The sequence below is a fragment of the Lipophrys pholis genome (assembly GCF_963383615.2).
Source record: "Lipophrys pholis genome assembly, chromosome: 1".
Classification (NCBI taxonomy): Eukaryota; Metazoa; Chordata; class Actinopteri; order Blenniiformes; family Blenniidae; genus Lipophrys; species Lipophrys pholis.
Window position 1 is genome coordinate 22,443,931 of NC_137635.1, and position 23,798 is coordinate 22,467,728.

General features: G+C 45.4%; 1 protein-coding gene across 2 annotated transcripts in view; it reads right to left on the reverse strand.

Annotated features, from left to right (window-relative positions):
• reep3b (receptor accessory protein 3b) overlaps positions 1-16,151 on the reverse strand; it is a 42,019-nt gene extending 25,868 nt beyond the window's left edge. The window contains exon 1 of one of the 2 annotated variants that reach the window (XM_080468770.1): positions 15,832-16,147. In XM_080468770.1, coding sequence (XP_080324896.1) covers positions 15,832-15,863 — 32 coding nt within the window. In that variant the 5' untranslated portion in view covers positions 15,864-16,147. Of the gene's footprint in view, positions 1-15,831 lie in introns of both variants that reach the window. The other variant, XM_080468769.1, reaches the window with a different exon arrangement.
• Between the last annotated feature and the right edge of the window lie 7,647 nt (positions 16,152-23,798).

Here is a 23,798-nt window from a genome sequence, read left to right on the forward strand (position 1 = left end):
AGGCTACAGAGCCTGTTACTGCTCATCTCCCCCTCCCTCCTGCAGAGACTGATGGAGGCTACAGAGCCTGTTACTGCTCATCTCCCCCTCCCTCCTGCAGAGACTGATGGAGGCTACAGAGCCTGTTACTGCTCATCTCCCCCTCCTGCTCTCCAGTTGTAAACAAACATGGCGGCCCCGCAGTGGTACGACCCGTAGTGGTACGACCCGTAGTGGTACGACCCGTAGTGGTACGACCCGTAGTGGTACGACCCGTAGTGGTACGACCCGTAGTGGTACGACCCGCGGTCCATATTCTAGTTTTAACCTCCAGATCAGTAGTTTAATAGTTGAGACTCTCCCTGATATCATCCGATGTGTCATCAGTCCATGTTGATGTCAGGTTCTCTCCATTTTCTTCACCTTTATAGTGTTTTGTTCTCTGCACACGTCTGTGTAGTTTCATTACAAAATCAAGCAGCAGCGCCCTCCAGTGGCCCGGCAGACTAACTACATCGTTGTCTCTGTGTCCGCTGCTGCAGTGGAAACACTCTTTTTTTTTAAAGGACTAGGTGTTGTCAGGTGAAACGTTGTCGTGTAAACAGGGCCTCAGTCGTTGCTATTGAAATGAGCAGAGCTGCTTCTCTACGGTGACTCACACATGCAGATGGAGGGAAAGCTCTAACAAAAGAAGCCACATCCACACCCTCCCTCACACAGCTCTATATTCCTCCTGACAGAGCTCAGTGTGTGCGTGAGAGCGTGAAAACCGCCTGGATGAGTTTACAGCAGGACACTCCTTCCCTCCACCCTCCGGTGTCGACAGCACACAGTGTTCTCTGTAGAACGGGCTCATACGCATGCGGGATGTGGCTCTATTGTGCTGGAATCCACACAGCTGCTCCTAACACGGTTCCTCCAGAAACCACCAGCATGAAGGTGTGCTGTAAACAAGTCACGCTTCAGGACAGACACAATGAACACCACAGCTTCTTAGAGCTTCAGGTCAGGATGAACTGCTCCACACAGATCGTGACAAATACCAGTCGACTCGTCACAGTGGTCTGCTCGGAGTTCTCTCAAGTCCTTTAGAATAAGAAAGGAACCCACATGTCCAAACGTGATACATGATAGAACCGAGCACAGTTCACCATTGTTGCCTGTATTCCTCATGTTGGGGCTGTACCATACGAGTTAAACATGCAATTTGTGATCATTTTTACAGATATTGTGATCACATTATAACATTTAGTAGATGATTGCTGTGTAAGAGCTCATTTTCTTCTGGGACTTAATTTTAACCAGATATGATTGTACTGTTTTTGATTCTATCATGTGTTTCTGTTGTTGACTTTTAATTTTTTTTTACTGCTCCCTGCCGTCTCCAGGTTTGATGTAATGTTAAGTGAAATAAGATCTGATGCAAAAAAAATGTTCAAGCTTCCTCTAATTGGTAAAATGTATCAAATTCATTGCAGTTCAGTCAATATTATGTAATATGTATATTGCTGCCATTGCAATGATCAGTGTGTGATGCATCCTGCAGCCCTTTGTGAGGTTTTTTGAACGCTGAATACGTTTGAGCTCCAACAGCAATGAGGAGAACATGATGGAGAGCAGCGACCTGGAGGACTGGTGCAGAGACAACAGTCTGAACGTCGGCAAGACCAAGGAGCTGACTGTGGATTACAGCAAGAAGCAGCAGAGGGCGGAGCAGCCACTCAGGATCAGCAGGACCGTGGTGGCGAAAGTGGAGAGTTTCAAGTACCTAGGTGTCCACATCACTCCGGACCTGACATGGTCCTGTCACATCAACACCTGGTGAAGAAGCTCCACAGCGTCTGCACCACCTCAGACGCCAGAGGGACTTTAAACTCCCTCTCAGGGTGCTCAGAAACTTTTACACCTACACCATTGAGTGGTCTGGCAAGAAGTATCATCACCTGGAGGGGCAGCAGCACCCAGCAGGACTTCTTGGTCCTAAGGAGGGGGGTCCGCTCGGCGGAGCACCATCACAACCAGAACCACCCTCCCCAACCTGCCGGACATTTACAACAAACGATGCAGGTTAAAGGCCAGGAAGAACAGCCACAGACTGTTCTCTCTGCTGCCGTCAGGGAAACACAGAGAGGAAGAGGAGGAGCTTCTTCCCTCAGGCTGTCTGCCTGCTGAACCTGAAACAATAGACTCAAGAAACTTCCTTGTACCGTATTACCCGGACTACAAGTGGCTCCTGAGTTTACGTCACACCAGTCAAAAATGATATAATTATATAAGTCACACTGGATTATAAGTCGCATTATTTGGGAATTTATTTCACAAATCCTCGATTAAGAACAGACATTTAGTCTGGAAAGGCAAGTTACCCAGTCTTTTGGTTTTCAGTGTGAAAATGACCATCGCTGGCAGGTTTGGTTCGTCTCCACAACCTGCCAGCTCCACTGTGAAGGTTGGTTCCTCCTGACCAGTTGTTACTATAGTCACACCTTTCTGTCCTTTGTCTCCAACACTTCGTCTCGTGGACATGTCAAACCTGTGGTTGCTAAACTAACAGCTGGTCGATCTCTGTGCGAGGCGTGAGAGGTGGGCGCCGCTCAGCCTGGTCTGGACCCGCCAGGCTGAGCGGCGTGAGAGGTGGGCGCCACACCAAGGTGAAGGTGCAGGGGGCACAGAAGCTGGACCTCCTGTGCCCCCCACACCAAGGTGACGGTGCAGGGAGCGCACCTCAGCGCTTACAGCTGATTGATGCGGGAGGCTATGCCAATGGCTGACTGGTGAAGTTGGTTTCACGCTCGATCATCTCGGTGGAACAGAGATTAAAGCCTGTGCGTCCCGGAGAGGACAGGACAGGAGCTCACCATAATACCAGCTGTGTTATACATGTTACTTCTTTTGATATATAAGTCGCTCCTGACTACAAGTCGCTGGACCAGACAAACTATGGACAAAAGTGACTTATAGTCCGGAAAATATGGTATATACAGTACGACCTCTGACAAGCGGACCCAATAAGAGCGGACACCCTGTACTGAGCAAACAAATCGCACGGACACAAATTCAACTGTTAGCACACCTTAATGAGAAACAACCTGCCAAACGTGGACAACAGACAGGTTTCCCTGGCAAAGTTGAAGTGAGCAACATTAGAACAGCCTAAATACAAGGGCTGGACCAATTATCCAAAGATTTGCTGGTTGTGGTGTCCAGATATTAATTTTGAGCTGGATTAATCGCAGCCTCCCCTCCAAATGCTGTGCAGCTGTGATTCCTGGCTTAACTTTCACTTTAAAACACATGGGATTCAAACATCACGCCCGTGGGCCAAAACCGGCCACAAGCGGCTCTAATCGGGCCAAACCAACAAGCAAGGTAGTTATATAGGATTTATAGGAGGTTTTGTTTGGACATTTTCACTGTATTTTCCACTAGAATGTTTCATTAAAATTAACTTTATGTGGAGATTGTCGTCATTTTGAGTAGTAACGGTTTGATCTTGCAGAATTCCAGACAGTTCCATCGCATACACTGTGCACCTCAACAAAGACAAACCTTAAAGTGTAAATTTACAGGTTGTTATGGTAATATTTACCGGTCCGGCCCACTCAAGATGAAACTCGACTGTATTCGGCCAGTCAAGGATCTACCATGCTTGTTTTCGGCATATATGTCTTGTGTGTTTTAATTTCTATTCTCATTATAAACATTGTTGTGTTGGTTTGGAACAGGAACTAAAAATATTTCACTGCACATTATACTGCGTATACCTGTGTTTATGACAAATAAAGATCTTGATTCTAAAGCTGGATGTGGATTATGTGTAGAGCTGAAACAACTCATCGATTTAATCAATTATTAAAATAGTTGTCGACTAATTTAGTTATCAACTACTTGGTGAACAAAATTTTCACCTTAAGCAGCCATTTTTTTTTTTTTTTTAAATTTTCAACCAAATAGTTCTTGCAGCTACCAGAGTGTGGCAGTAATGAGCAACCAGTGGCTCTAATCTACCTGCACAGCAGGAGCAGGATTGTTTTGCATCACGTGCGCCACAGCACAGTCAATACTTTCAGTAAGATGGCAGAAGCGGCTGCCTAAAGGTCCCGTGAGGAAACAGGAGAAACATCAGGATAGAAAACTTCACGAAAAAAGTCATCTAAAGTGTGGAAAACTTCCCACTACATCCACAAGAAACAAACCTCGACAAGGTTGAGACAGCAGTTTAGATTTGGGTCCAATTATTGTTCATTAAGCTCATCGTGTTAGTTTTGACTTGTTTTACAGAAATGTAAAGAAATAATGTAAAAAGCACCATTCTGTTGTGTTTCTTTTTCTGAATGAAAATATGCTCGTAATAACTTTTCTGGGTAAACAAAGGCTGAACAAAAATGTTTGTTTAAAAAAAAAAAAAAAAAAAAAAAGATTAATCGAAAATGATAAAAATCTACAGACTAATCAATTAGCAACATAATCGTTAGTTGCAGCCCAAATCATGTGAGCAGGTGATAAAGCATGACGGGATTGAATGGGCTCTGGTCACTATATTCAGTCTTCATGTAAACGGGACAAACACCTGATCACAAACGGGGTTAGAGGAACATGTTTTGGATTGTGTCACTTAAACCTGCACTGTGCCCTGGATCTGGCCGGGACGCCGAGGTCCTCTGGTCCTGCTGGCCTCGCTGCCATGACCCCGGCGGGGCTGCGAAGGCCAGAGCCAAACCACAGAGGCCTCAGAACGCGAACACGCGAACACGCGCACACACGCACACACGCACACACGCACACTATAGTCTATATACAGACACACTCCCTCTGACCAGAGTCTCCTCCGCAGCAGGCGAGCTGCCAACAACCACAGCAGTTTATTTTCCTGCAGTTGCTATAGAAACAGAGAGGCTCTCCTCACATCTCCAGCATGTGTCCCACTGCCATTTCTACTGCTTTAACAAGAAACACACAGCGCCCCCCCCCCCCCACAAGACCCTCAGCCAGCACGCTGGAGATGAGGATGACCACGGTCTGTCCTCCAGCTGTGCTCTTTGGGTTGGAGTCAGTACAGAAAGGCAATGGCTGATGCCAGGATGATAACAAGTATTTGTATCTCACCAAGCTCACACACACACATCTATCTCTATACTTTAGGTTAGAGCTATTAGTTAAACATCATGTGTAGGGCTGGACCCCATAACAAGATAATACTGCATTCACCAACAGACTAATAAAATAAACACTTGGGCGACGTACAGAAACACAGATGAAAACAGCCCAGTAATACATGGTTCCTCATCAGATCAGATAAAATGTCCTCATTGCAAAACTAATCAGGTGGAATTTTACCAGAGAGAATCTCAGCAGCAGCTTGTAAAATAGAAGCAGCAGCAGGAATTCCTCCTCTGTGCACATCGGTGATAATAAACTGTGGAAATACAGTGAATCTGAAGTCTGTCACATCCTGTTTGGTCTTCCTTCACTCACGTTTTGATCAAACTGCACCCGAGTGTGATCGTAGGCTCACTGGATTCGACCTGAATGATGGCAGCACAGCAGAGAGCAGATGGCAGCTTCACACTTCAAGATATGGATCGCACGGATATAGTGAAGCACCGATCCACGTTGTTTCACTTCAGATCTGATCCCGATACCTGAATGTGGATATCTGCTGATACCTATACTATTCTGACATCAGAGCTCTGTTTGCTTTAATATTATCATTATTGTTGACTTTACATGAGGCTGTAATAAACTCCTCTCTACAGTAAAGTATGAAATGTACTAATGTATACATGTACTCTCTCAAAAGAAAACTTGAGGTGAGTATCAGGTCAGAAAAGGAAGCAGTACAAAGTATTATAGTTCCATGTGGACAATGTGGGGGTCTGCATGACGTCATCATCTCATAATAAACTAGTTCTATCTTTAGAACCTCAGAATGACTTTATTAATCCCTGGGGAAATTCTTGAGCAAGGCAGCAGCAACACAATGTTTCCAGCTCTAACGCAGCTCCAACCATTGGGACTATTTTCAGGGAGTTTAGCGTGGAGTAGGACGCAGCTTCACGGAGGTGTGAGTCGCCTGCTGACAGCCTGGAGGAGCTGCTGGTCATTGTTCTGATGTCAGTGCTGTTCTCCTCCGAGAGCTGGAGTTTGAAAACGCTGACGTCTGGCTGCAGAGCGCCGCCCTGCTGGACTACGGCTTTGCTAACATCCACGTTGCTGCGTTGCTTTGCTAACATTGCACGTTGCTGCATTGCTTTGCTAACATTGCACGTTGCTGTGTTGCTTTGCTAACATTGCACGTTGCTGCGTTGCTTTGCTAACATCCACGTTGCTGCGTTGCTTTGCTAACATCCACGTTGCTGCGTTGCTTTGCTAACATTGCACGTTGCTGCGTTGCTTTGCTAACATTGCACGTTGCTGCGTTGCTTTGCTAACATTGCACGTTGCTGTGTTGCTTTGCTAACATTGCACGTTGCTGCGTTGCTTTGCTAACATCCACGTTGCTGCGTTGCTTTGCTAACATCCACGTTGCTGTGTTGCTTTGCTAACATTGCACGTTGCTGCGTTGCTTTGCTAACATTGCACGTTGCTGTGTTGCTTTGCTAACATTGCACGTTGCTGCGTTGCTTTGCTAACATTGTACGTTGCTGCGTTGCTTTGCTAACATCCACGTTGCTGCGTTCCTTTGCTAACATTGCACATTGCTGCGTTGCTTTGCTAATATCCACGTCGCTGCTTTGCTGTGTTTTGAGTGTAAAATACGTCCAAACAGCGGACATGTTGTCATGAAAAGTTAGGGTAGGTCCGAATTGTCCCTCCTGTCTCCTCCTCTATCACTCCTCCTTCACCCTGGAAGTGTTTAGTGTGGCGGCCATGATAAGGACTGTCTGAATTCTCAATAAGAAAAGGAAAGGAGGCTTGTTCCTGGACTACGGCTTTGCTAACATTGTAAATTGCTACGTTGCTTTATTAACATTGCACGTTGCTGCGTTGCTTTGCAAGCATTGCACGTTGCTGCGTTGTAAATAAATAAAAGTACCACGTCCAGAAGAATCTGGACTGGGAGTCATGACACCACGGAGGAAACTTTGTTCTGATTGGCTCTACTGAGCATGTGCAGAACTATCCATCTATCCACAGAGCCTGACAGTTTTGGAACATGTTCAAAAAGTTCCCCCTTGGGAGCCGCTCTGAAAAAGTGGTATTTTCAATGTCTCTGAGCAACGTTGTTGCGTAAGCAAACCCTCATAATGCAACGAAAGCTTTGTGTTTTCACTTAAACATTGTCGACTAAACAGGGCAACTGAAACAGGGCAACTAGACTGGGTCATACGTCTTCCAAGGCTCGAGTAAAAATGACAAAAAACAACAAAGTCAACAAACAGCTAAACTCGTACTGTCATTCAGAAGAACAAATCTCACTTCACATATGTAGGCGTTTGTCTTCACTGTGGATTGTTGGGGTTTATGGTTGGTTATTAGCATATAATTACTGTAAGTAATAGATTACTAAAAGTAATAAATCACTGGAAGTAATTTATGAAAAATTGAAATTATTAATGGAAGTAAATGGTCATTTACTCATTAAAAACTCCTAAAGTAATTGAATAATTACTTTAAAAACAAAAAATGAAAAATTATGAAAAAAAAATTTTTAGTAAAAAAAATTATTAATTTGCATAAATTTCTTATTTATGTATTAATAATAAATCGGGGCACCACCAGATAAACTGGAAATAGCTAATACCAAAATATCAGTCTCGTTTGTAAAAAGTTTATTTAAGTTAGTTAATATTTCTGCATAAAATATAACAATCTTAAATAGATTGGAAGGTGTGAGATCCGAGCACAGACTGTTACAAACCAGTGAATTGTAAAACAATAAATACACAATAATCACCAAGAAGCATACAATTCAGCTAACAGGCGTTTATTAATAAAATGTATTAATTCATAAATAATTCAGAAATCATCTCATAAATCAACACACTCAAATAGCAAACGACATCTAACACGGAGATCTAATCTATTAAACAGCAAACACTATGTACAAAGAGTGTGTGTGTGTGTGTGTGTGTGTGTGTGTGTGCGTGCGTGCGTGCGTGCGTGCGTGCGTGCGTGCGTGCGTGCGTGACGAGGGGGTGTGATGACTAGCTGTTTCTGGGGACGCGGCGGTTGCTTAGCGGCCAGATAAACAAGACGTCCGTCGAGCGCGCGTGCGCGAGGGCGGTCTCGGAGCGAGTTAGTCTACCGAGGGCGTAATGAACGGGCGGTTCCGTTGGCCCGGTTCTGAGCACCTAAGTGGAGGTCGGGACCGGCAGTCAGGGCTCTTGTGATCACGGCAGATCTGCTCTTGCAGCAGCTAACAGATAGGTGTTACATGCAGTGGTGTGTGTGAGACCTTATCTTGATCAGGTAAGGGGGGCGCATTGCTGCGAGGAGATCCGGGTTAGTGGAGAGGGAGAGATGAGAGAGGATGAAGACAAGAGAAAGACAGAGAATTCTGCGCGGCTCGGTTCTGAACCCTGGTTCCTCCACACAGAGTTCCCAGTGGGCCTGGAGCTCACTCGGACCTCTGGTTCTGAGGTGGAAAACCAGCGTTCTGGACTTAGTGCGCGTGAATGCGCATACACAAACAACATGAAAGGCTGCTGCCTTCTGAGCGGCACATGGAAACACATTGCATTTTCAACAGAACATCATTCTAACTATTCTCTGCCCAGACAAACGCGCTCACCCTGATAGTTCTTTGCAGCACCGTCCGTGGTGCTGTTGGTTCTGGGAGGCGGTGGTAACTGGATGTTACCGGGTCTTAATTTCAGCGTCCTGAAATTCAGAGGCCTGGCTCCAGCTGCAGGAGTGCAACTGAGAGGATGATCTTGGGAGGAGACGACACTGGCTCTGGTCTCCAGAATCTCCCAAAAACAGGAAAAATAGCGGAAAACAGAAGATGTAGTCCAAACTGGGTTCTGCTCGTCCAGCTGGCTGGCGTTGGTGGTTCTTCTGTTCTTTTGCTCTCTTTACCATCCTGAGGCAAGCAGAGACATGTGTCTCCGCGGATGGTCAGTTGAGAATAGCCGAGAGTGTTGATAGAACGTGAGTCCCACCAACTTGGGCCTGGACCCCTGTGGTGTGTTCGGGTCGGATTCAAGCGTCCTCATTGGCCACTTCCGGGGTCTGGCTCGCTCCCCTGCTGTTTTATGGCCTATCCATTGTTGTGGTGTTTTCCTTCGGGGGAGCAAGTTGGAGAAACAGCTCACTGAAGCTCTGGAGGAGTTCATGGAATCCTCAGGCCCCAACAGGATCATAGATCTGATTTCCAGCTCTGAGCCTGAGACCAGGAGAGTTCAGTGGTTCTGGTTTTGTGAACCAACATGAACACAAGCTGTTGATTTGACCAAAAGCCAAAGGTTGTTTCTTCCTTCATTTTTCCATGAGAGCAGCACTTTCCCCACAAACCCTCTCATGAGCAACAAGAAGGTCTTGAAACAATTTAGTGAAACACTAGGCCCCTTTTCATAGCAAAACTACCATCTCTCCTCCTCCTCCTTCCCATTTCATCACCTTCTCCACCCACCAACTCCCCCCTCTCTCCACGCAGCTGAGAAAACAGCCCCGGTGCCTTTCGCTGGGCCTTGACTCTGGGCTCCAGGTCGATTTCCTGGGTTTCCTGACACCGTACACCAGCAGATGGAGGAAGGGGGAGCATTGGAGAACAAGAGCAAAAAAACAGGCAGGAAGCACCCAGAGAGGGAAAAGAGAGGGGGAGGGGGAGGGGGCAGGGGCAGGGGCAGGGGCAGCGGGGTTCACAGATCCCCAAGATTGGAGCTGCCACCATCTGGTTTGAGCTTCAGGAATAAGAATTTGATTACATGACTTTTCCTCTAAAAACACAGAGGGAGGATTGTGGAGAGAAGGGCTGTTCCAGCAACAGGGAATGCTTAGAGAGCAGGTCTGTGCCCCCCCCGCTAAATCTTCTCCAGGGCAACAAATCACAGACATGACTTGTGGCGCTTTTCCACTAGCTCCTACTCAGCCTTACTCGCCTCGCCTCTACTCTACCTCATTCGTTTTCTACTACAATGTAGTACGACCAAGGCATGGGCCGACATCGGACTTTCTTATCGTGCACAAGTAATCACCCCGATATGACGGGGGGGGGGGGGGGGGGGGGGGGGGCGAACATGCAACTGATATCAGCTCAAATAATAAATGAAATAGAATATAGTGGAACAGACTGAACACAGGCAGTATTTTTGCTGCTAAAGCCCGTCGAAGCAGCAGCAGCTCCATTTCACTCCACAGTTAAAGGCACAGAGCCTCCAGACCTCATTCTTCAAAAGAGACGGAGAAAAGAACACCGCCCAGCTTGCTGAAAGCCTCCAACTGTGTGACCAGCAGAACCTCCGACCAGGGACCCGGTAAGAGCAGACAATCAGTCGAGCACGGAGAGACTGTTAATGCACCTTAATGAGTGGACAGCCTCCAGCAGGGGGCACTGCGCTGAAGTTTACTTCAGTCAAACATGAGGCCTGTGGACCAAAACCGGCCGCAACGAGCTCCAATCAGCCCCACAAACCAGCAAGCAAGACGCTCTATAGGACTTCTTTTTAACATTTCACTGTATTCTGCAGCAAAATGTTTCATTAAAATTGACTTTATGTTGAGATTGTTGTCATGTTTAGTACTAATTGTGTGAATTCCTCCCGTACACTGTGAGCACAACAAAAACACTTTCAAGTGTAAATTTAAAGGTTAGTAGAGCTTTATTTGACCAGTCCAGTCCCTAGAGATGAAACGGGACTGTATGTGGCTTCTGAAGTTGAATCTTATTTAGGATTCATTTTGTATACCTCTTTGTATATATTATATTGTATACATCTTTATATTGGTTCAGTTAAGTGCTTTTAAATAATTCCTTCCATAACATATTATTTGGTGTTTGGTTCATTCAATATCAACTACTCCTACAATTTATCACATGACAATGTAGTATTTAGTAGTACACAATGTAAGAAGTGGGCAGAAAAGCCTTCATGTGTTCTGCTCCATGTTCATGGAATGTTTTACAGAACAACCCGAGACTCACTGAGCTGCTCTCACTGGAGAGTTTACAACCTTTCACTGCTCCTGGAAATTAAAACGTCACCATGTTCTTGTTTTAACTAACTTATTTTAAACTATTTGATAGTTTTTAGAATTTATTATCTTTCATATGCTCTGTGTCTGTACTTTTATTGTATTTCAAATACAAATAAACAGCAAAAACACAAGTACATAAGAACATTCTAGTATTATTGACACTGTAAAATGATTTTATGTACTGCTACCAGGAAACACTTAGATTATTAATCTCCATGTGTTTCTCCTGAACAAATGAAGGATATTGAAATTAAACTACAATGCACCATTTAAGCCCTCCGCCCCGCTTTCATAAAAAAATACTACAAAATAATACTCAATAGTCTGACTATTTATCAGAATATTGTTAGTTTAGAAAAAAACAAAAACATTAAGAAAATCCTTAAAAACTAACAGATAACAACAGCGACGGCTAAACGGAAACTACAAGTATGACACCTTGTACAACGAATCCTTTGTGTGAAGCTGAAACATGTTACGGCAGGACGGGGACTGTTGAGGATTTAAACAACTGAGGAGGAACCAAACACCACCTTCACAGCAGCGTAGGAAGAAGCAGTTCCTCTAATCTGAAACAAGTTCAACAGATTACCACTAACAGAAATGATGAACCTCGTGTCCCACAGCCAGACTGAACTCTCTCCTGCAGTGGTATCAGGTTATTATCACCATGGCCCACTGACATGTACAAGTACACATCACCTTATCATGTGGCTCAGGGACAAACAAGCTGAATATTCAGGAGCAGCAAGCTCATCAGACATGTTTATACCTTCAGGTGTCTGTCCCTCCACACTTTGTCCTGCTGTTGGCCAACAAACAGTTGGAATGGATCTTCTGGAAATGTCAGAAACAGGACAAATAATGATACCTTTAGTGGGCTTATGTATAAATGACAGTCTGAACTTCCCAGTACAGTGTTGCCAACTCCTCAGTAAGGAAAGTAGCTAAATGACATCATCACCTCATTTGCATAATTGGACATTAGCATGTAATTGTCAGGCACGCTGTAGGAAAACAGGAATAACGTCGTGGAGGAGACAAAGGCCCCGTTTACACCACAACGAATTAGAGTGTTTCCGCAAAACTTCCTTCACTCTTGGGGGGTCCGTTTACACGGTACCAGTGTTCTGATCCACTGTATCCACAAAGTTTTTAATCTGGCTCCCAAGGTGGAAAGATTCTTTCATGGTGCAAATCCCTCCTGCAGAGACTGATGGAGGCTACAGAGCCTGTTACTGCTCATCTCCCCCTCCCTCCTGCTCATCCAGTTGTAAACAAACATGGTACGACCCGCAGTGGTACGACCCGCAGTGGTACGACCCCTAGTGGTACGACCCGCAGTGGTACGACCCGCAGTGGTACGACCCGCAGTGGTACGACCCGCAGTGGTACGACCCGCAGTGGTACGACCCGTAGTGGTACGACCCGTAGTGGTACGACCCGCAGTGGTACGACCCGTAGTGGTACGACCCGTAGTGGTACGACCCGTAGTGGTACGACCCGCGGTCCATATTCTAGTTTTAACCTCCAGATCAGTAGTTTAATAGTTGAGACTCTCCCTGATATCATCCGATGTGTCATCAGTCCATGTTGATGTCAGGTTCTCTCCATTTTCTTCACCTTTATAGTGTTTTGTTCTCTGCACACGTCTGTGTAGTTTCATTACAAAATCCAGCAACAGCGCCCTCCAGTGGCCCGGCAGACTAACTACATCGTTGTCTCGGTGTCCGCTGCTGCAGTGGAAACACTCTTTTTTTTTTTTAGCGGATTAAGGCCCCTGCATCCTCCCTTTTTGAACCCATAAGAACAAGAACAAAGTTCTGCAGTGACGTCAGCCAGCAGGACTGTTCATACTCGGATAAGAAGCTGCCGAACTCGCAGGCCACGCCCCCTCACAACAGGCCACGCCCCCTCGCAGTAGCCACACGTCTGTGATGCGGCGTTTAAACTTTTCAACTGCACAGTTTATTTCTGTCCTCCAGTGCTTTCAGAAATACATTTCTCTAAACTGTTCCAGTAATAAAAGAGAGTTGTTGTCCGAGCGCCATGTTGACCCGGTATTAACTCCAGGAGCTGACAGCTGTTCGTGATGCGTTCAGGTGCATCATGTAAAAGCCTGCACTCCCACATTTTAATGAGCTGCGGCGCTTGTACAGTAGTGATGTTACGAGCTAAATATGATTAAAATATGACTGATAGTCATGAGCGAACTGGAACACGCATGAGCAGCACACTGTAGAGCAGAAGTTTCAGCAGAGCAGCTCCTACATAGTTCAGCCAGGACGGTTGGTAGAGCTGAAACTAATGTCTTCAGCCAGAAGGAGCTGGACGAAGGAAATTAGGTCATTTTGTTCAGCAGGACCGTCACTGCCCAACTTTCTTCTCGTTCTTATGGAGGATGAAGGGGCCTTTAGGTGTTGTCACGTGAAACGTTGTCGTGGAAACAGGGCCAAAGTAAGTTAAAAAAAACACCCTGAATATGTTTAGAACTGCAAACGAGCTTTGTGCTGCTGATTCTAGTGTTGTTTTTATTTTGGTCATTGAAAAAAGACTTGGTTGATTGGATCTGCTTTAGTGTGATTGAAAACACATTTACATTGACTTGTCCTCTGGTCTGACTGCAGGAGGGAGGGAGGGACTGTCAGACTGACCTCAGGACGGGGGACGGACTCACAGCAGGACCCACTGCTCGTTGACCACAGTGACTGCAGAACCAGACCTGCTGTCACCTCACAGTCGCCAAACACACTAGAAAGTCGCCAGTAACACCAGAGAAAGTCACCAGATTTGTCACTCGTCACTTTTCACAAAAAAAAAAGTGGCCAACAGGACCTGAAGAGCCGCCAGAAAGCCGCCAAGTTGGCAACAGTGACCCAGTATACAGTATAGTATTTATAGAGTATATATCAGCACTCAGAAAACTCAGAAAAACTAATTTCCGATGAGGGATGTACACAAACAGACACGAACTGCACTGTAGACGTACATCCATGGGGAGCAGCAGTTTAGTCCCATTTGGTCAATTTGATTTAAAGTCCTTTCATCAGCTGTGATAAGACGTCAGCAGAAACGTCCCCTTCTGCTGATTTCTTCCTTCCATGTGAACATCAGCTGACTGGGACAAGCTGCACTTCAGTTAACAAAGCGGCTTCACCAGAGCTCTGCAGGTTGGATGAGATGAAACCCAGAGACATTCCTTTCCTCCGCCACTCCCTTGTGGTCTTTCCTCCACATTCCTGTCCTCCATTAGCCTCTGATGTAGAACCGCTGCTCTCCAGTGTGCAGACAAGAGAAATAAGACACGGCCAATCACACAGACAGGATCTCCCATAAAAAAGCGTGTGTCCTCCAAAAACCTGCTCACTATTTTCTCAAAACGTCTTACGAAAGACAGAATTCAGACTTTAACATCAAACCGTTGAGGAAAAAAGCCAGAATGCTACAAAAATGATGTGTTTTTGTTTTCTCAGAATTCTGACTTCAACTGGACAAAGACCTTCGTCTGACTTTAAAAAGTCAAGTTCAGATATTAATTCTGGGAGAAAGCACAGAATTACAAGAAAAGGTGAAAACAACAAAGTCTTTGGATGGTGGTCTTAAACCTCAGCAGGTTGTGTTGGACCCGAGTCCTAAAACTACGTCTGGATCATGAAAAGAGGATTGATAAACGTAAATATATTTAAAGTGGAAGTAAGCAAACTGCAAAACACGGCCTTTGTTTCCTGACATTAACCAGCTTAAACCCTCAGAGGACAGCAGCAGACAATCCTTAACACCTGATCAGGTGAACATAGAGACATGGAGACTGAGAGACATGAACACATGAAGAAATGGAGACATGAAGAAATTGAGACACGGAGACATGAACACACATGAAGAAATTGAGACATGGGGACATGAACACATGGGGACATAAACACAAGAAGAAATGAGACATGGGGACATGAACACATGGGGACATAAACACACGAAGAAATGAGACATGGGGACATGAACACATGGGGACATAAACACATGAAGAAATGGACACATGGGGACATAAACACATGAAGAAATGGAGACACGGGGACATGAAGACATGAAGAAATGGAGACACAGGGACATGAAGAAATGGACACATGAAGAAATGGAGACATAAACACATGAAGAAATGGAGACATAAACACATGAAGAACTGGACACATGAAGAAATGGAGACACGGGGACATGAAGACATGAAGAAATGGACACATGAAGAAATGGAGACACAGGGACATGAAGACATGAAGAAATGGACACATGAATACATGAAGAAATGGACACAAGACATGGGGACATGAAGAAATGGACACATGAAGACATGGGGACATGAAGAAATGGAGACACGGGGACATGAAGACATGAACACCTCCCCTGTTGACTCACCAGAAGCTCCTGAGACACAAACAACATGCTAACATTAGCAGCTAACCAGCCCCGAGGAAAACGCCACGCTGACGTCACTGCACACGGTCCAAACCCCCGTCATGTTCGGTCCGGGAGGTAAATACTTCAGTGAAGGTGGAGGTGTTATCAGTCGGGTGGATGTTTGAAGGGTTAAGATCAGAGCTTCTCACAAACACGGTGAGTTAGCCGAGCAGGCTAACAGAGCTCAGTCCCATCCCCAGCCCTCACCTCCACCCCCTCCCCTCCCCGGTGGGAGACCCACATCTCAGCCCCCAGTGTACTCACACGACGCTCCTGGAGATCATCCAGGACACCATGGCTCCGCTCGGAGGAGGACAGCCCGCCGCAGAGCTCACCGACCGCGGTCAACTTCTTCAGGACAAAAGTTTTCTGAATCCGGGAGCAGCTCACTGTACAGCAAACATCAACCCTCAGACAGGTCGCAACGACCTCCGCGATCTCTGACGTCACTGTCACACCCTTGCCGCGGTATTCCAGGTCTGTGTCGGTGTCCGTGTTAGTCTCGGTCGGTGGTTGTGAACTCTGGGTCGGTCTCCTCCAGATCGCTTCCGTCCCTCCCTTTTCGGCTCGTCTCGGCTCCACTCGGCTGCTCGGTTTCTGGCACGTGACGCTGCTCCGCTTCAACTGACGTCTTCAGCCTTCCGCGCCTGCTATTGGTCAGTTCACTCTGTTTACAACCAACGCAGGACGCTATGAGCTGGCGCCATTTGATCATGTGACGCTTACTGTCCGATTAGAAGCTGTAGAATTTTAAACTTGGACTCGTACTGTCATTGGTCTGTTCTACATTCGTGGCGGATTCTGTCCAATCATATTGGTGGATTCTGACCAGCATGGTGACGTAGAATGAAGTTCTTTAAGAGTGTGTGGAACTTTGAAGAGGAGCAGGTGGCGGTAATGCAAATTCACAGATGCCAACTGCCGTATATATATATAGAGAGAGAGAGAGAGAGAGAGAGAGAGAGAGAGAGAGAGAGAGAGAGAGAGAGAGAGAGAGAGAGAGAGAGAGATATTTTGACCAAATTAGTTTATAATATATTTTATTAAAAAGAAAAAATACACATTCCTTCTTGATCACCCTGGCGCCTACTATTGTCCAGCCACGACTGGGCACCAGGAGATAGCCAGAGGGAAGGCCACCCACACAGAAAGGCCCTGGTCAGTATTTGAACCCAGGCCTTCTTGCTGTGAGGTGACAGTGCTAACTACTATGCCACCGTGTGGCCCAAATAATATATACAGTATATACAGGATGAGTCTATATGAGCATATATGAGTCTGTATAATGAGTATATAGGAGTCCATATGATGATTGCCTGTGCCAGTGAATGTTGAGCGACCAACAGAGTTGGCCGAGAAGGTTATGTTTTCACCTGTGTGTATTTATTAATCTATTGGTATGTATGTATGTGTGTGTGTGTGTGTGTGTGTGTACGTATGTATGTATGTATTTTACCAACGTTTTGCAAAAACTACTCACCCGAATTGCTTGAACTCTTCAGGGATGATTTATCATCATCCAAGGACCAATCGATTAGATTTTGGGATGTTAACGGCAAATCATTTCTGAAAAAAATGACCAAAACTGTGGAAAAATGTCCCGTATAAAGTGGATGAGAGAGGCACGTCATGGAGGAGGTCAAAGGAGATCAGCATCTGGTGCCATGGTCGTGGCTTCCACAAAACTATTCACCTGAATTGCATAAAATTTTCAGGGATGATTTGTCCTCATCCAAGGATGGTCCCATTAAATATTGAGAGCGACTGGGTCAAAGGTCAAGGTCTAGGTTATGAAAAGGTCAAAAATGTTTTGTTGTTATTACACAGTAATTTCCGTCCCCTTGTCCTGTTTGCAGTGGCGGCCTGTATTTCAGACCTCACCTTTCACCAGTGCTGGTCTGAGTCAATCCACCCCTCAATAACTTCTTTATGGCTACAAGAACCATGTTACCATGCAGAAATGCAGTATAAAGAGCCTTTGTATTACAGATAGATACTCGTGTAGCCAGAATAAATACCTTTACTGATGAAAACAATCCAAGTTCAGTCTCACCTTCTGCTGCAGCTGCATTGAATAGCAGCTGCTTTGTGTGTATGAATGTATGAATTGGACCAATAAATACATTGGAATATGTTTCTGTAATTGTTTTTTTGGTGTTCTCTCATTGTTCTTTGTGTGCAAGCAAGATATGATATGTGGGCTACCAAACTGTTGGTCCCAGGTCATCGAGGGAATGAACCTTTACTAACCAGTCTGACCTCTCATAGCGACAATAACACGACAGTCAGTGGAATGATCAGTGGTCAAGATGTCATTTCATTCTGCCAGTAAAAATGAGTATAAAGTCAAACTTGAGGTATATTTGACTCCAATTAAAAATGACTAGACAAGCATAACAGGATTTCACAAATTATTTTTACAATTTACACTTTCCATCAGAGTATTCATGCAGATTCTGACATAGTACTGAAGCATTTAGACATTTAGCCTATCAGAGTCCATTTCCATATTTAATTTATTTACACGTTAACAGAGTCATTTCAATTACCTTAAACTAGTTGAAAACAACTGTCTGTATTAGTGATACAACGATCCACGTTGTTTCACTTCAGATCTGATCCTGATACCTGAATGTGGATATCTGCTGATACCGATACTATTCTGATAGCAGAGCTCTGTTTGCTTTAATATTATCATTATTATTGACTCTATATGAGGCTGTAATAAACTCCTCTCTACAGTAAAGTATGAAATGTACTAATGTATACATGTACTCTCTCAAAAGAAAACTTGAGGTGAGTATCAGGTCAGAAAAGGAAGCAGTACAAAGTATTTTAGTTCCATGTGGACAATGTGGGGGTCTGCATGACGTCATCATCTCATAATAAACTAGTTCTATCTTTAAAAGTAGTTTTTTAAAAAAGATTTTGATGTGTTAATATTAACTACTTGATCGTATTAACTTGTGGTGTTGTGAATGTAAAACATGTTGATGATTCATGGTGAAAGTTGATATATCATATAATGAATGCTGAAGGGAGGGAATAGCCACTTCATGCTCAGTGTCAGAAGTCGGCCTTTCTAACTGAAATATTGTAAAGTAAAAACCGGACAGCCAAACCATTTTCAAAATCCATGTAATGTTTAAAGAACACGTGATGTTCAAGAAAATAGACAGAAGAAACATTTTTGAAATTTAATTGAAAAATTGAGGAAAATAAATTTAATGAAGATCATGTTATATGGTCCTCACAGGCTTTCATAGATGTTTAGGACTGTGGGAGTGTCAAGTCTCCCTGTCAGGTCTTCATAAAGTCTGTGCGTCTTAATGGTTTGTCATTTCTGGTTTTATTGTGTCACTCACCTGTCTGCTCCGAGTCCGTCTTGATACATGTCACGATGATTAGACACCAGGAGGGGAGCCGACACCCCTCCTGGTGTCTAATCATCCAGACATGTGTCCCCATTCCATGTGTATTTATACACGGTTCCTCTTGTTTCCAAATTGTCTTTGTACCTTGTGTCAAGACATCCCATGTCAGAATGCTGGCAGCTAAGTGTGGCAAGAATCAAGAAGTCCTGAAGGAGGTCCAGGGGGTCCATAGGCACCAGGTGGCCCTTCATAGGACCAGTGAGTTAGTCGATGAAGACGTGATTGCTGTGGCCACCAGATTTGACGGCTGGCTGTACCGGCAGGAAAGTGAGTGGCAGCACCACCGTTTCCAGTTAGGGACCGGCAGACCAAGTCCCCGCCATCAGAATCACTGGGATCCTCCAGGGGACACCATTCTCAGCACCCTCTCCAGCAACAAACCCCTGCAGGTGGGTCGTGCACATCTGACTCCTGAGGAGCGGGAGGACTAATTCCACCTCAAGGAGGTCTTCCGTAATGTTTCAGCAAATTCACGGTCCCTATGATTGTTCTTCAGACCTGCATCCTGGCACAACGCCTCCTCATGTTCGGCTGTACTCCCTCTCTCAACCACGAAAAGCAGGCTGTGAGGGAGTACGTCCAAGCCTCCCTGGCTGTGGGCATCATCAGGGCCCCCTCGTCTCCGACAGGTGCAGGATTTTCTTCATGGAGAAGAGAGACAAGATACTCAGTCCCTGCATAGACTACAAGGGGTTGAACAGGTAAGTTCCAGGTACCCACTTCCACTCATCTCCTCCGTCTTTGAACTGTTACAGGGGGCCAAGATCGTTACACAGTTGGATCTCTGCAACACCTACCACCTGGTGAGGCTCAACCAGGGCGATGAGTAGAAGATGGCAGTCAACACCCTGACGGGCCATAATGAGTATGTGGTGATGCCTTTCAGCCTGACCAATGCCCTCGCAGTGTTCCAGGCTCTGGTGAATAACATCCTTGGGGATGTATAATATTAATATAATATAATACATATATATAATATAACAATAATATTATTGTTTTGTGTATCAAAGGATTGACTTCAGAATGGTCCTTCTGCTCTAGAAAGCTTTGAATGGTCTCGGCCTAAATCATCTCAGATTGACTTGTAGAAGATCAAGGCTCCAGACCTCTGAGGTCATCAGGAAGAGGTTGACTCACTGTTCCTTCAGTCAGAAGAAACAAGGTGAAGCAGCTTTTAGTTCCTACCTCCTCACCTGTGGAACAAACACCTGAAGACTGCTGACACACTCACTTCTTTTAAATCAGGACTTAAAACATTCCTAGATACACAGGCTGCAGAATAAATAGTAGATTTGACTTACTTATTAAACTAATCTTAATAAATCTCTTACCTTTTTATTATACTTTTCTTCATTATTTGTTTTAATGTATGTCTTTCATTTCTTCCAAAGCTTTAATCTTTTATTAATATATTTCTTATGTCTTTGTAAAGTTTTTCTGTATTTCTTTAATTTCTTTGTGAAGCACTGTGTATTGCCCTGTGTTTGAATGGTGCTCTATTAATACATTTGCCTTGCCTTGCCTTGCCTTGCCTTGCTTTGGTGTACCTGGATGATATCCTGTTCTTCTCCCCAGAACTTGAGATTCACGTCCAAGAAGTGAAGGTCAGGTGGAGATGGACCAGGTGAAGGTCAGGTGGAGGTGGACTAGGTGATGGTCAGGTGGAGATGGACCAGGTAAAGGTCAGGTGGAGGTGGACCAGGTGAAGGTCAGGTGGAGGTGGACTAGGTGAAGGTCAGGTGGAGATGGACCAGGTGAAGGTCAGGTGGAGGTGGACCAGGTGAAGGTCAGGTGGAGATGGACCAGGAGAAAGTCTCTGCTGTCAGGGATGGGCCTCCTCCATCGAGTTGAAAAGAAGTTGAGTATTTTGGGGGGTTCACCAACTTCTACTGACAGTTGATTCGGGGATTCATCAAAGTTGCCACTCCACTGCGTGTTAATGTGTTAATCTCTATCCAGATCTCTTTCTGCTGGTCCCCCCAGCCGGACTCTGCCTTCAAGCACCTTAAAACCCTCTTCTCCACCTCCTCCATCCTGATGGGCCCGAACCCTCAATACAAATTCATTGTGGAAGTGTCTTTCCTCATCTGGCAGCTTTCTGCAGCTGAGAGGAACTTCAGTGTTGGGACCGGGAGCTGCTGGCCATGGAGGAGTGGCGTCACTGGCTGGAGGGGGCAAAGATACCCCCTCCAGCTCAGATCAGAAGAACATGGAGTACCGGAAGACCGCTCGGAGGCTCAATACATGACAAGCTAGGTGGGCACCAGTGGCGGCTGGTGGAGTTTTCTCTAGGGGGCGCTATAACTCCAAAATAGACATTTACCAAAAAGCAAGCAAACACATATTAAGGAATCCTACCAGTGTATTTACATAAATTAAAACAACAAAAGCAACCTTAGAATGTCATGTACTGTTCTATTTTTGGTACATACATTTTATATAATAATAATAATAATAATAATAATAATAATAATAATACCTGTATTAATCCATGCTAAGTCAGATTTTAATGTCATTTACCGTTCTATTTTGGTATATACATTTTATAAAATAATAACAATAACAATAAACCAACGGACAGTCAGAGAGGCTCAACCAGGAGCTGGAGACCAGCCTGAGGTTCCTGGCCTCCTACAGCCCTCCTGGTTTAATCACCTCATCTGGCTGGAGTACGCTCTCAGCTCCCTCCCATGCTCCTCCCCGGGTCTGACCCCCTTCAAGTGCATGTTGTAGCAGCCTCCTTGGTTCCAGTCCCTGGAGTCCGGGGTGGGGTTGCCTTCTGCCTTGGCCACTTGTGAGGAACTTATTACAAGCCTGTAATAACCTTTATTGAACCAGGAGAATAAAACCCATTGAGATCAAGATCTCTTTTACGAGGGTGACCTGGCCAAGAGGTCCGCAGCACACATCACATCATTTCATTCAAAACATATAAAACTGATTTAACAGAATACAATAGTTGAAGTTAGATAGTGCAGATTTCCAAATGCAGATTTTAAAGGATGAAATGCAATTTTCAAGGCAATTTACAATAAAATGCAATAACAAATGTTTAAGGCATATTCATTAACAGTGAAAACTTTAAAAAGAGATGTACAGTAACAGGCTCCGCCTCCATCAGTCTCTGCAGGAGGGACTAGTGACACTGGTGTGGTGTGAACAGACCCCCAGAGTTGAAGAAAGTTTTGTGGATACGCTGGTATTCGTTGTGGCGTTAACGGGGCCTGAATGTGCAGCAGATTTCAGGCAGAACTCAAACACTGGGGCTCTTCCACTGCGCTAATCCAGGTGACGCTTTTCATACACACTCACCTGTTGTCACTGCTGTGGCAACCGGACATATTTCACAGCAGGATTTTCACAGACGCAGGAAGCAGAGGGACATTTCACCTGTATAAAAGCTTTCTTTTAATTAGCTCGCAAATGACAAGTGAATAAAGGCCTGGAATAGGAATATAGTGAAACGCCTTTGTCTTACTCATTATATGAAGCATGCCAGTCTGTAGGTCATGATCATATTCATTACAGTTTCCCAAACATAGCACTTGGCAGACATAAAGCCCATCTGTGAGCTCCTGAGCGCTCCTCTCTTTGTGTGTGCATCTGTGTGTGCAGATAATCACAACCCAGCTCAGCTCCGCCTGCCAGGTCGTGTGTGTGCAGCGCCGAGTTTGTTTCTGTCCTCATGTATCTGGAGATGAGAACATTGGTGACCACATGAAGATGTGTGTGTGTGTGTGTGTGTGTGTGTGTGTGTGTGTGTGTGTGTGTGTGTGTGTGTGTGTGTGTGTGTGTGTGTGTGTGTGTGTGTGTGTGTGTGTGTGTGTGTTGGGGGAGGAGGAGGAGGAGGGCTGGATTCCCAGCTAGTTGTTATTCATGAAGGTGGCTGCAGCAGTGTGCTGCAGCTTTGTGCAGCAGCAGTGTGTGCAGTAGTGTGCAGCAGTAGTGTGCAGCAGCAGTGTGTGCAGTAGTGTGCAGCAGCTTTGTGCAGCAACAGCGTGTGCAGTAGTGTGCAGCAGTAGTGTGCAGCAGCAGTGTGTGCAGTAGTGTGCAGCAGCAGTGTGCAGCAGCAGTGTGTGCAGTAGTGTGCAGCAGTGTGTGTGCAGTAGTGTGCAGCAGCAGTGTGTGCAGTAGTGTGCAGCAGTGTGCAGCAGTGTGTGTGCAGTAGTGTGCAGCAGCAGTGTGTGCAGTAGTGTGCAGCAGTGTGCAGCAGTGTGAGTGAGGGAGATTCCCAGCGGAGCCTCTGTGGTCACACAGCCTGTTTGGTCCAGCTTCAGAGGAGACGCACAGACAACACCTCCACACCAGGTCTGCAGATCCCTGCTCATCTCCTGCAGTCCCACACACACTGACACACAGAGGCCCATGTTGCATCAGCATTCAGCCGTGTGACAAGGCCACATTAACAATTCACACACACACTGCAGTCATCTTAAACGTTTCAACATGAAAACCTAACTTGGGATCTTTATCTTTTTGTGTGCATGGAAGCATGGAGAGCTGCTGCTCCTCTCTGTCCGGCTCACTGAACTGGCTATTGGCTGTAAGATGAGCATGAGCTGGTGTCCACAGGCGCTGGGACCCATTAGACTCAAGAGGGAAACACACAAACAACGAGCGCTCCCGTCGATTATCCTGGCGAATGTGCGGTCTCTCCGCAACAAGCTCGACGAACTGCAAGCCTGTGTCAACCACCTGCACGAGTACAGAACCGTGTCCGTTCTGGCATTCACTGAATCGTGGTTAAAGAACAGTGATGACGATGGAACACTGCACATCGATGGCTTTGCACCACCC